This window comes from Oncorhynchus clarkii, chromosome 33 (genome assembly GCF_045791955.1).
Source record: "Oncorhynchus clarkii lewisi isolate Uvic-CL-2024 chromosome 33, UVic_Ocla_1.0, whole genome shotgun sequence".
Taxonomy (NCBI): domain Eukaryota; kingdom Metazoa; phylum Chordata; class Actinopteri; order Salmoniformes; family Salmonidae; genus Oncorhynchus; species Oncorhynchus clarkii.
In genome coordinates, this window is record NC_092179.1 from 17,343,751 (window position 1) to 17,356,542 (window position 12,792).

The 12,792-nt window shown below is 42.1% G+C and overlaps 1 protein-coding gene across 1 annotated transcript; it reads left to right on the forward strand.

Moving 5' to 3' along the window:
• The first annotated feature begins 3,625 nt into the window (after positions 1–3,625).
• Positions 3,626–8,270, forward strand: LOC139393180 (E3 ubiquitin-protein ligase Hakai-like). The gene is made up of 6 exons (XM_071141596.1): positions 3,626–3,679; positions 4,273–4,440; positions 4,575–4,681; positions 4,788–4,871; positions 4,986–5,059; positions 6,948–8,270. Exons 1-6 carry the CDS (start codon positions 3,667–3,669, stop codon positions 7,963–7,965), a joined length of 1,464 nt encoding a protein of 487 aa, XP_070997697.1. The 5' UTR covers positions 3,626–3,666; the 3' UTR covers positions 7,966–8,270.
• The last annotated feature ends 4,522 nt before the right edge of the window (positions 8,271–12,792 follow it).

Consider the following 12,792-nt stretch of genomic DNA (forward strand, 5'->3'; position numbering starts at 1 on the left):
GTGGTCTGTGGTTATGAAGCCAGTTGGACATACTGCCAAATTCTCTAAAACCAGTTCGAGGCAGCTTATGGTAGATACATTACATTATCTGGCAACAGCTCTGGTGGACATTCCTGCAGTCAGCATACCAATTGCATGCTCACTCAAAACTTGAGACATCTGTGGCATTGTGTTGTGTGACAAAACTTAACATTTCAGAATGGCCTTTTATTGTCCCCAGCACAAGGTGCACCTGTGTAATGAATGCTGTTTAATCAGATTCTTAATATGCCACACCTGTCAGGTGGATGGATTGTCTTGGAAAAGGAGAGATGCTCACTAACAGGAATGTAAACACATTTTGTGCATAAAATTTGACAACCCTGTGCATATGGAACATTTGTCTGCTTTTTGTACATATGGAACATTTCTGGGATCTTTTATTTCAGCTCATGAAACATGGGTCCAACAAATTAAATGTTGCGTTTATATTTTTGTTCAGTGTATATTGACTAATTTTAGTATATACTAGTATATACTTTAGTGTATACTCCCTGACAGTCTAGCTTGAATTTCTGTGAGTATTAGCGAGCTGGACACAGTCAAGAAACTGTATAAAAAGGTCTGTCATCATGATCTTCTTTTTTTACTCAAACCACCCACTTCCAAACCACAAACTTTAAGGTGGATGCTGCCACCTACTGTGCTGGAGTGTGTGGTCAATCACAGTTTACATTAGCTCTGCATGTATAAAGGAAGCAAACCGATAAACATAAATCCACCTACCTAACTGTACTATTAAGAACATTTAAAAGAGCCCTACTAACTTCTAACAGACCCTTCCCCATTCCTTCCAAATCCATCCAAACCTGTCCAACCTCAATGACTCTACACTTCAATCTTTCCCTCTCTTCAACATAATTACAACAATATAACAACACACGCTCCACCTTTTCATCGACCATACACTCCAGACACAAACCATGCATTACATCCTTGCCAACCAGATGTAATGACGAGTGCAATGTACACTGTCCTAGACAAAACTGAACAAACACCACCTCTTCCTTCCTAATCTGACCTTTGAATCTTGGTCTGTCGACCTTTCTTGGCGCAAAGACTTCAGAGAGAGACGAGGAATAAACTATAAATCTTTGCTGTTCCCCGTCGAGACTGTCGATTTATCAAACAATATAATTTCCATTATTACATTATGATTGGGATAAACAGTTGATTTTTGAAATGTTTTATTCACCAGCTCCTGGATGCATACATGGGGAATTGTATGTCTGTCTGCTACAGTTTTCAATACATTGGGACCAGGTTGGGGCTTAAGTGGATTGTTGACAATGAGCTGCATATTAATGTAAATAAATCACAAGTACAGTGCCTTGCGAAAGTATTCGGCCCCCTTGAACTTTGCGACCTTTTGCCACATTTCAGGCTTCAAACATAAAGATATAAAACTGTGTTTTTTTGTGAAGAATCAACGACAAGTGGGACACAATCATGAAGTGGAACGACATTTATTGGATATTTCAAACTTTTTTAACAAATCAAAAACTGAAAAATTGGGCGTTCCTTTGTCCCCATAATCAATTGATTTACCACTAATTACCAGTTGAACACAGAAATGACCATGGATCATCTGCACTGTCCATGGAATAACTGTTATTTTTCATGTATTGCTACAGATCTAATACAATGTTCAAGCATACGTTTTTCTGCACAAACACAATGCATTTCATTTGCAACACAATTATTATGTATGATAAATACATAATTGACTTTGTTATATTTGTATATTTTATTATATTTGTTTGATGCTGCCTTGAGCTGGGATGAAATGCGGGGCTGAAAGAAGAACGTGAGGTTCAAACCCAAACCAACATCTGTTCTCTCTGCTACCACAAGGGGGGGGGGGGGGGGGGAGTGCCTTTGATTTGGCAACATGCACAATTTGACGCGTGATGTTCCAGGGTGAGAGTAGTGCACAAAGTGTCATTTGCTGAGGCAGTGATGAAAGTAGAGGATGGAGGGCAAAGGGTGTTATTAATGGAGGGCAAAGTGTGTTATTAGTAGGCCAATACATATATAATATAATATAATATAATATATTATATATGGATTATATTATATTATATTATATAATATATTATATATGGAATAATCGCGACATATTGTATAAAAATGCTTCTTTGTTTTTAGAATATTGGTTCCGAAATAATATCCAATGGGTGAGCCAACTGGTAAATGCAGAGGGTGTTTTTTCTTAGTTATACGGAATTCTTATCACTTTACAAGGTCACAGTAATACCTAAAGATTTTGCAATTGTTTTAGATGCCATCCCCTCAGGTGTTTCTTTATTATTCAGGATCGCGTCAAGACCTGACCCTCAGAGCCTACCTCCCATTGACCCTGTTGACTCATCAGTAGGAAAGACCTGACCCTCAGAGCCTACCTTCCATTGACCCTGTTGACTCATCAGTAGGAAAGACCTGACCCTCAGAGCCTACCTCCCATTGACCCTGTTGACTCATCAGTAGGAAAGACCTGACCCTCAGAGCCTACCTTCCATTGACCCTGTTGACTCATCAGTAGGAAAGACCTGACCCTCAGAGCCTACCTTCCATTGACCCTGTTGACTCATCAGTAGGAAAGACCTGACCCTCAGAGCCTACCTCCCATTGACCCTGTTGACTCATCAGTAGGAAAGATTTTTTTCTCTTCTGGTCCATTCAACAACAGAGCAATATGAACCTTGTTTCAGCAGGATGTTGTATCTATCTATATACCTTATGTCATGCCTTATTGGAATGGATTTATTGATAATATTTGTTGGAAAAAAGTTTGGATGTTGCCACACACATTCCTACTTGTTAACAAAATTAAGGAAGTTTCCTTTAAAATTATTCATAAATATCATCCTGCCAACTACTATATGAAGAAGTTTAAGGAAAACATCAACTCAAATTGTACCTTTTGTAATGACCACCCAGAAACAGTGTTGCATCTTTTTTTGGCAATGTATTCATGTAAGGAATCTGTGGCAAGACATCAGTAGATTTATAATTGAACACATTTATGAAGATTTTATACTATTGTGGATAGATGTACTGCTTGGATTCTTTACCTATGATAGAAATAAGCTGAAACAATTTTATGTAATTAATTTCATTATTCTTTTGGCCAAATTTCATAGTCACAAATGTAAGTTTACAAACAAAACACCACATTTCTTACCTTACAAAAATAAATTGAACTGTATTTTAAGACAATTAATTACTATACTAACAAAAAAGCTGTTGGAATTATAAGTGTATGTATGTCCCTTAAGGTCCTTGTGCAATGTGATATTGTTCCCCTTAGCCCAATTGTCCTTTGTATATTATTTAAATATACTTGTGTTTCCACATGTACTTCCTGTATTGATTTGTTGTTAATAAAAAATACATTAATTCAAAAAAATACAAAAATATGCTTTTTGGTCTTAATTTGAGGTTAGGCATAATGTTAGCAGTGTGGTTAGGGTTGAGGTTAGGGTTAGGTTTAAGATTTTAAAAAGGTCAATTGTAGAAATGGGCGGGGTTTGTGACTTTGGCTGTGGTGCTGGTGACATCCCCTCAGTGGTTGAACTCAACTCCTCCCCTTTTATTATACTTTCCCATACTGCATTGCGGTGAATTATGGACCAAATTGGTAAGCGACAAATGAGCTGTATTTTAGTTTTATTTGTGTATCAGTAGATTTAACTTGATACACAGCGAAATAGATTTAATTTTCAAACGTATTCATATTCAATTATACTTTACAAGTATTATGAGTGGAGTGTTTAAAGTACAAAAAATGCGGCCTTGTAGCAACCTCTCGTTGCCAGCCCACTGCTAGCTAAAGAGCTAATATATTGCTAGCGTTAGCGTCCACAGATCTGTGTTGTTACAGTAGTAGCTAGCTATAGTTTTAGAATAAAGTGGCGATTGGAGTTGATCTGCCAGTGCTAAGCTAATAACTTAAATTGTCAGGACAGTACTCTAACCTTGACAACATATTCAGAATAAATAATGTTATGTTTGTAGCTTAGACTATGTGCTAGCTAAGGTTTGCATTCTCCCATCAACTTCTGAAACTCCAGACAATGTTAGCGTTGGCAAAAATGAAACACTAGCGCTTTGCTAAACTATTTATCATGGTTATAGTGTCAATGCTAGTAGGAAGTATCATGTAAATGTTCGCTTGGTAGCAGATGACTGACTGGTCACTGACATTTTGAATGACCCATCGTTCCCCCACAGACAATGACCTGCAAGGCACGGACGGCTCGGGGAGTCTTGGGGGCCCTGATGTCCGCAGACGCATCCCCATCAAACTCATCTCTAAACCAACCATCAGGAGCAAACCTGCTCCCCGGACACAAAGACCCATGGGCAGGCAGCCCTCCAAACCCCAGGCCGGGGATGAAGGTTAGCCAGCCACAAGTGCTTTCTCATCTCGTTGTTTTAATTTCCAGGGGCTAGGATTGGGATATTGAAACCTGTTGCTAGGTCATAGAAGCAAGCTTTCATATGGGACTACTGTAACATATCTGTGTTTCTAGAGAGTTTTAGCTTCAAGCAAGAGGAGAGGTTTGACTGTGGTACCAAGGCTGGGGATGTGTTTGCAAGTCAACGGAAGTTCCCCCAACAAATGTTTTGGGACTTTAAGGTAGTGTTTCAATTTCTATTGTTGTTGGGGGGGGGGGGGGGGATGCAGGAATGCATTCCACCTACATCGTTACTGTGTCATAGACCTCTTGGTCTTTTCCCCACAGTTGAATTTGATAGGTGAAAAGGATGACATTCCAGCACACTTTTGTGACAAGTGTGGTCTGCCCATAAGGATCTATGGACGCATGGTATGTCTCTTCGAGCACGTTTTACATAGTGTGTTGTGTCTCTTAATTTTTTTTTATAGTAAGAGGCTATGAGTGCAGCAGCTTATAATGTTATTATCTGTATTAACTCACCAGATTCCATGCAAACATGTATTCTGTTATGAGTGTGCGTTGCTCCACGAGAAGAAGGGAGACAAGATGTGCCCAGGGTAAGCTCTTGACATTATTATTTATTTTTTTAACCTACCCACTAGTGCAGGGGTTCTCAACTGGTTTTGCCTCTGGACCCAAATTAAACCAGCTTGTCTCAGTCAATATTCGCATTGTGAAACAAAAAATATCCCGAATGTAATCTGTAAAAATATTTTGAATGCTATATTGATAGTAAATGTAGCAATTATATGACAAGAGAAAAACATTCCCACCTTTTCATTGTCAAAAATAAAAAAAAATCCCATATTCTTGATGAAGAATGTTAATAAGCTCACTTGTTTGAGACCACAAAATCAACCCGATCTGCTAAATAGCTCTGCTAATAGCTATATAAAAAATACTTTGATTGAACAAAAATGGTGAAGAGATTAAATTATCTGTATATATTTTAAGTATGTTTATTCTGCCCTTGAGTTGCGTTCCCATGCAAAACTAGACAGATAGCTAACAACTAAGTCTTCAATAAAACTCCCAAGGCGTGAATTTTCTTGAATGAATATATTGAAAACGTTTATGTTGTGAAACTGCAAAATACAGAAAAAAATATACTTTAGTATTCAATTCACACCGATATACTGTAGCTGTACATTATACATTTGAAGTTGCATAAATACAAAGCACATGCTAAGGTACCATGCATCTGGCATGATGCCAAACCATATAGCCAATTATCATATGAGTAACAATTAGCTAACTCCTTTCATTACTCTAATAATGTACAACCATCTATGTAGCAAAGCATATTACACTAGAAGCAGTAACAAAACTACAGTATTGTATATTTTACAATTCGTTTGCATGACGCACGAGCAAAGTAATACAGCTAACGACATACATGAAAGGCACTGCAATTTGTGTGAGTAAATGCAACCAACATTTATAAGCAACTCTATCAATAACAAGATTATCATCACTAGCTAAATGCTTGAATCGAACTTACAAACAAATATTTTCTAAGGCTGAAGCGTGACAAGAAATAACTACACTGAAAGACCTGCACCGTAGCATTGGTTTTAGCTGCTTCTATGCGTGCAGAACGAATTCTCTACTTCCTGTTTGAGTAGTCTTTCTAAGTACCAGAAAGCTCCACTAGGGGGCGAATAACACCATGGAACACAATTAAAATGCATCTTAACCATTGTAATAAAATATTCTGTTACCTTCTAACAGGATGGCAGTACAATGTTCATTATAATTTCTACACAAGTTCTAACTGGTTGTAGTTGTTTAAGTTTTTTTTTTTTTTAAACTCAGACAGCCGTGTCTAGTGACGTTGCGTTTGATACCGGCGCCCCGGGGCATGCATCAAAATCGCTAAGCAGTTTGCTTCGAAACAGTGTGCAGAGGCTTGTATCACTTTATCAGAAGCACATGATCAATGACGTCCGGTGCTTCGTTTTGTCGAACAACCACCTGATTGGTTTCGGGAGAAGATAAAGTGTGAAGGCATGTGTGATGTCATCTATACCAATTTGGCTGTTGTAAATTATTTTGACCATTAGGCGCCACTAGTGTACACTGTTGAACAAAGCTTCTTAATGACCTATTTTCTACACAATTGGCTGGAAATGTTTCCCCATTACTACTCGCGACCCATTTGAAAACGTCCCACCAGTTGAGAATCGCTGCACTAGTGTATTCAACTGTCCATATACAGGGCTCCCGAGTGGAGCAGGCTCCCGAGTGGAGCAGCATCTCAGTGCTAGAGGCGTCACTACAGACCCTGGTCCCTGGTCTGGCCCCTCCCCGTCCAGGCTGCCGTCATTGTAAAAAAAAATTCATAGCTGACTTGCCTAGTTAAATAAAGGTTAAATATATAAAATATACTTTCTGTATGTGTGGTTGCTGACTGCACTTACTAACTAAACCTTTTGTGTTGTTTAGTATGCAGCTCTTCAGCTGCACAGACCCGGTCCAGCGCATCGAACAGTGTCTGCGTGGCTCCCTCTACATGTGCAGCATTGTGAAGGGCTGCAAGCGCACCTACCTTTCCCAGCGTGACCTGCAAGCCCACATCAACCACCGCCACATGAGGGCAGCCAAGGCTTTGGCAAGCCGCCAGGACACCCTGCACCTTCCCCCATCCACAGAGGTTCCTGACCGCTTCCGCGTGCCCCCGCCTCACCTGCCCAAGACCCAAGGGCACCTCCCGCCCCCTCTCCAACACGGGGGTCATGACCCCTACGGTCAGCCACCACCGGCTTCCCATGATGCACCTCCTCTTTCCCAGGAGACCTTCCGCATTGCCACCGTAACTACACGCGCACGCAGCAACCTCATCACCGTGCCAATCCAGGATGACTCCGCTTCTTCTTCCACCTCTTCCTCCCGTGACCCTCTCCCTCCTGGCCCGGGCCCTGCTCCACCCCCACACCACCATCCTGGGGACTACCCTGGTCAGCCTGTAGTGTCCCATCCCCACCACATGATGGCACCACCTCAACAGCACTACGGCCCTCCACCTCCTCCCCCTCCACCCATCAACCACCCCATGCAGCACCCGCCCCAGGGCTCTGGGACACCCCACATGGTGTACAACCAGGCCGGCCCTCCCCCGCCTATGTCCAACGCACCCCCTCCCATTACCCCCCCGCCAGGACACATCATGGGTCAGATGCCCCCCTACATGAACCACCCTCCTCCAGGCCCCCCACCTCAACACGGTGGTCCTCCAGTCAACGCCCCCCCTCCCCACCACTATAACCCTAACTCCATGCAGCAATTCCCTGAGGACCAGGGCACACTCAGTCCCCCTTTTAACCAGCAAGGGGGTCTGAGCCCTGGGATGTGGCCTGCCCCTAGAGGGCCTCCTCCTCCAAGGATGCAGGGCCCCCCACCTCAGGGCCAGATGCCTGGACCCCATCACCCCGATCAGTCTCGCTACCGCCCTTATTATCAGTAAACTCTCAACTCCCCACAAAGTCAGGGGCATTGTTTGACTTGTCCCTATTTCTCTCCACTGGTTTGAATAATGTGAACATGAGTCTCTGGGTTCTGTATGACTGTCATTTCTATGGAAACACTTTAAAGAGACTAGTCTATGGTGAATGTATGTATGTAGCTGTTCACTTTTATTGATATGAACCTTTTGGACTGTCAAATGAGCAACGATACATTTGAATCGCTCCTGTATTTGTCTCCAATGGACATTGTTGTATCTTGAAAAATTTTGGTTTGATGATGTCTCAATAAATATTTTCTAACAAAGCGTTAAATCTCATTATTTTTCAATATTATTAGTTGTGGAAACTGTTTCATCCATTTCAGTAGGGGGCAGTGTATGATCTAACATTTGACATTGTTTGTGGAGGGAGCCCTGTGTTTTGGTTAATCACATGACCTGGATTTGAACCTTTTATTTAAAGCTTTTTCATCAAACTGTCCCCCTTTTTATGTCAGATGGTACAGCACCATTCTTCAGACAATTGCTTAATTGTTTTTTTCTCATTCTCATTTCTGGAAAGAGCTTAAAATAAAAGTAGAAATCCAGGTCATGTAACATGATTGAACAAAACATGGCCCTAGTTATGTGTGATAAAAGAGAAGATAGCTGCTGGGAGAAAATAAATACATTTTGAGAGGGGTGGCACTGTAATTATGTCAAGGACAAAACCCCAAGATTACTTTATTAAAAAGTATTTTACTAACATTTGTGCCTTATCAACTGTGTTATCCTGCCTGGGTGTTGCAGTGTGCTATTTATTGTCACCCTCCCTAGCAAATGCGTCAGGGGAGTATTCTGCTACAAAAATGATATCTAGCTAGTAGTGTTTTGCTGTGGAGTATTTGCTTTGTTGATACTAAGGATTGTTGAGGCTATTTGAAAATAAGCAACTTTATTGTATGTCCATAAAACATGGTTTTGCTACACAGAAGTATACACTGAGTGTACAAAACATTAGGAACACCTTCCTAATATTGAGTTCCACCCCCCTTTGCCTTCAGAACAGCCTCAATTTGTCAGGGCATGGACTCTACAAGGTGTCAAGTGTTCCACAGGAATGCTCTCCCATGTTAACTCCAATACTTCCCACTAATTGGTCTTCACATTAATAAACGTCTGGAATCAGCCTATAACAGTGTGGCTCTGTTGGTAGAACATGGTGCTTGCAACACCAGAGTTGTGGGTTCGATTCCCATGGGGGACTAATATGAAAATGTATGCACTCACTACTGTAAATCGCTCTGGATTAGAGTGTCTGCTAAATGAAAAAAAGTTACAGGTTTTGGGTTTCAAATCTACCATTATAGCATACTTGTTTACATCACTTTGACCTTGGACAATATTTCATTTCGGAACCTTATTTTTGCTAAAATAATGAGCTCTGTCAGATCTTCCCTCCTGAAATTCCATGACTCGGTTCGCAGGAGAATAGACCCTGTTATCAAGCTCATCCCCAGCAAGAGGATAGAACTTCCAATTAATGTTGGATACCTGCTGATGACTTTATTCAGAGACAGATTATTTTGTTCAATCAAAGTTAATAATTAGGGGGTGCTTATATAGTCCTGTTTCACTGTATGTACAAGTGGGTAACCTGCACAGGTGTGAAATAGATTTTTTGCATATTCTTCTCCCACTGAGAGTGGGGCCACAGCCAGGGGATCAGCCATTATTGACAGCGACCCTGGAGCAATTAGAGATTTTACCTTGTCAGCTCGGGGATTCATCCTACAACCTTTTAGTTACTGGCCCAATGCTCCTTACCACCAGGCTACCTGTAGTGCATTGTATTGATTTGTACCTTTCCACTGAGAACGCCAACAAAGTTATAACTGAGTAAACATGTTGATTATACAGGATTGGATTTATCAAGAGTAGTAAAACTACATGTGTGTCTGGTATTTACACTGAACAAAAATATAGACGCAACATGTAATGTGTTGGTCGCGTGTTTAATGAGTTGAAATAAAAGCTTATTTCTCAAAAATGTTGTGCACAAATTTGTTTGCATCCCTGTTAGAGAGCTTTTCTCCTTTACGAAGATAATCCATCCACCTGACAGGTGTGGCATATCAAGAAGCTGATGAAACAGCTTGATCATTACATAGGTGTACCTTGTGCTAGGGACAGTAAAAGGCCACTCCAAAATGTGCAGTTTTGTCACACAACACAATGCCACATATGTCTCAAGTTTTATTTAACCAGGTAGGCCAGTTGAGAACAAGTTCTCATTTACAACTTCAACCTGGCCAAGATAAAGCAAAGCAGTGCGACAAAAACAACAACACAGAGTTACACATAAACAAATGTACAGTCAATAACACAAAATAAAATAAAAATAGAAAGATATATGTACAGTGTGTGCAAATGTAGAAGAGTAGGGAGATAAGCAATAAATAGGCCATAGAGGCAAAAATAATTACAATTTAGCATTAATACTGGAGTGATGTGCAAGTAGAGATACTGGGGTGCAAAAGAGCAAGAGGGTAAGTAATAATATGGGGATGAGGTAGTCAGGTGTGCTATTTACAGATTGGCTGTGTACAGGTACAGTGATCGGTAAGCTGCTCTGACAGCTGATGCTTAAAGTTATAGAGGGAGATACAAGACTCCAGCTTCATAGATTTTTGCAATTCGTTCCAGTCATTGGCAGCAGAGAACTGGAAGGAAAGGTGGCCAAAGTAAGTGTTGGCTTTGGGGATGACCAGTGCAATATACCTGCTGGAGCGCGTGCTACGGGTGGGTGTTGCTATGGTGACCAGTGAGCTGAGATAAGGTGGGGCTTTACCTAGCAAAGACCTATTTGATAATCTGGAGCCAGTGGGTTTGGCGATGTATTGAGGGCCAGACAACAAGAGCATACAGGTCACAGTGGTGGGTAGTATATGGGGCTTTGGTGATAAAACGGATGGCACTGTGATAGACTACATCCAGTTTGCTGAGTAGAGTGTTGGGGGCGATTTTGTAAATGACATCGCCAAAGTCAAGGATCGGTAAGATAGTCAGTTTTACAAGGGTATGTTTGGCGGCATGAGTGAAGGAGGCTTTGTTGCGATAGGGAGCCAATTCTATATTTAATTTTGGATTGGAGATGATTACAGTCTAACCAGACACCTACTGTAGGTATTTGTAGTTGTCCACATGTTCTAGGTCAGAACCATCCAGAGTAGTGATGCTAGTTGGGCGGAAGGGTGCGGGCAGCAGTCGGTTGAAGAGCATTTTACTAGCGTTTAAAAGCAGTTGGAGGCCACGGAAGGAGTGTTGTATCTCGTTGAAGCTCGTTTGGAGGTTTGTTAGCACAGTGTCCAAAGAAGGGCCAGATGTTTACAGAATGGTGTCGTCTGCGTAGAGGTGGATCAGAGAATCACCAGCAGCAAGAGCGACATCATTGATATATACTTAGAAAAGAGTCAGCCCAAGAATTGAACCCTGTGGTACCCCCATAGAGCCTGCCAAAGGTCCAGACAACAGGCCCTCCGATTTGACACACTGAACTCTATCTTAGAAGTAGTTGGTGAACCAGACGAGGCAGTCATTTGAGAAGCCAAGGCTATTGAGTCTGCCGATAAGAATGCGGTGATTGACAAGAGTCGAAAGCCTTGGCCTGGTCGATGAAGACGGCTGCACAGTACTGTCTTTTATCAATGGTGGTTATGATATCGTTTAGGACCTTGAGCGTGGCTGAGGTGCACCCATGACTAGCTCGGAAACCAGATTGCATAGTGGAGAAGGTACGATGGGATTCGATATGGTCAGTGATCTGTTTATTAACTTGGCTTTTGAAGATTTTAGAAAGGCAGGGCAGGATGGATATACAGTGGGGCAAAAAAGTATTTAGTCAGCCACCAATTGTGCAAGTTCTCCCACTTAAAAAGATGAGAGGCCTGTAATTTTCATCATAGGTACACTTCAACTATGACAGACAAAATGAGAAAGAAAATCCAGAAAATCACATTGTAGGATTTTTAATGAATTTATTTGCAAATTATGGTGGAAAATAAGTATTTGGTCAATAACAAAAGTTTATCTCAATACTTTGTTATATACCCTTTGTTGGCAATGTCCGAGGTCAAACGTTTGTGGCGCTACCAGGAGACAGGCCAGTACATCAGGAGACGTGGAGGAGGCCGTAGGAGGGCAACAACCCAGCAGCAGGACCGCTACCTCCACCTTTGTGCAAGGAGGAGCAGAAGGAGCACTGCCAGAGCCCTGCAAAATGACCTCCAGCAGGCCACAAATGTGCATGTGTCTGCTCAAACGGTCAGAAACAGACTCCATGAGGGTGGTAATGAGGGCCCGACGTCCACAGGTGGGGGTTGTGCTTACAGCCCAACACTGTGCAGGACGTTTGGCATTTGCCAGAGAACACCAAGATTGGCAAATTCGCCACTGGCGCCCTGTGCTCTTCACAGATGAAAGCAGGTTCACACTGAGCACGTGACAGACGTGACAGAGTCTGGAGACGCTGTGGAGAACGTTCTGCTGCCTGCAACATCCTCCAGCATGACCGGTTCGGCGGTGGGTCAGTCATGGTGTGGGGTGGCATTTCTTTGGGGGGCCGCACAGCCCTCCATGTGCTCGCCAGAGGTAGCCTGACTGCCATTAGGTACCGAGATGAGATCCTCAGACCCCTTGTGAGACCATATGCTGGTGCGGTTGGCCCTGGGTTCCTACTAATGCAAGACAATGCTAGACCTCATGTGGCTGGAGTGTGTCAGCAGTTCCTGCAAGAGGAAGGCATTGATGCTATGGACTGGCCCGCCTGTTCCCCAGACCTAAATCCAA

Bases quoted from the DNA above. Each gene is read 5' to 3' on its own strand.
- LOC139393180 (XM_071141596.1), top strand. The intron at 4,682-4,787 runs GTAGTGTTTCAA...TTTTCCCCACAG, and splicing joins AAATGTTTTGGGACTTTAAG to TTGAATTTGATAGGTGAAAA. The intron at 4,872-4,985 runs GTATGTCTCTTC...TTAACTCACCAG, and splicing joins TAAGGATCTATGGACGCATG to ATTCCATGCAAACATGTATT.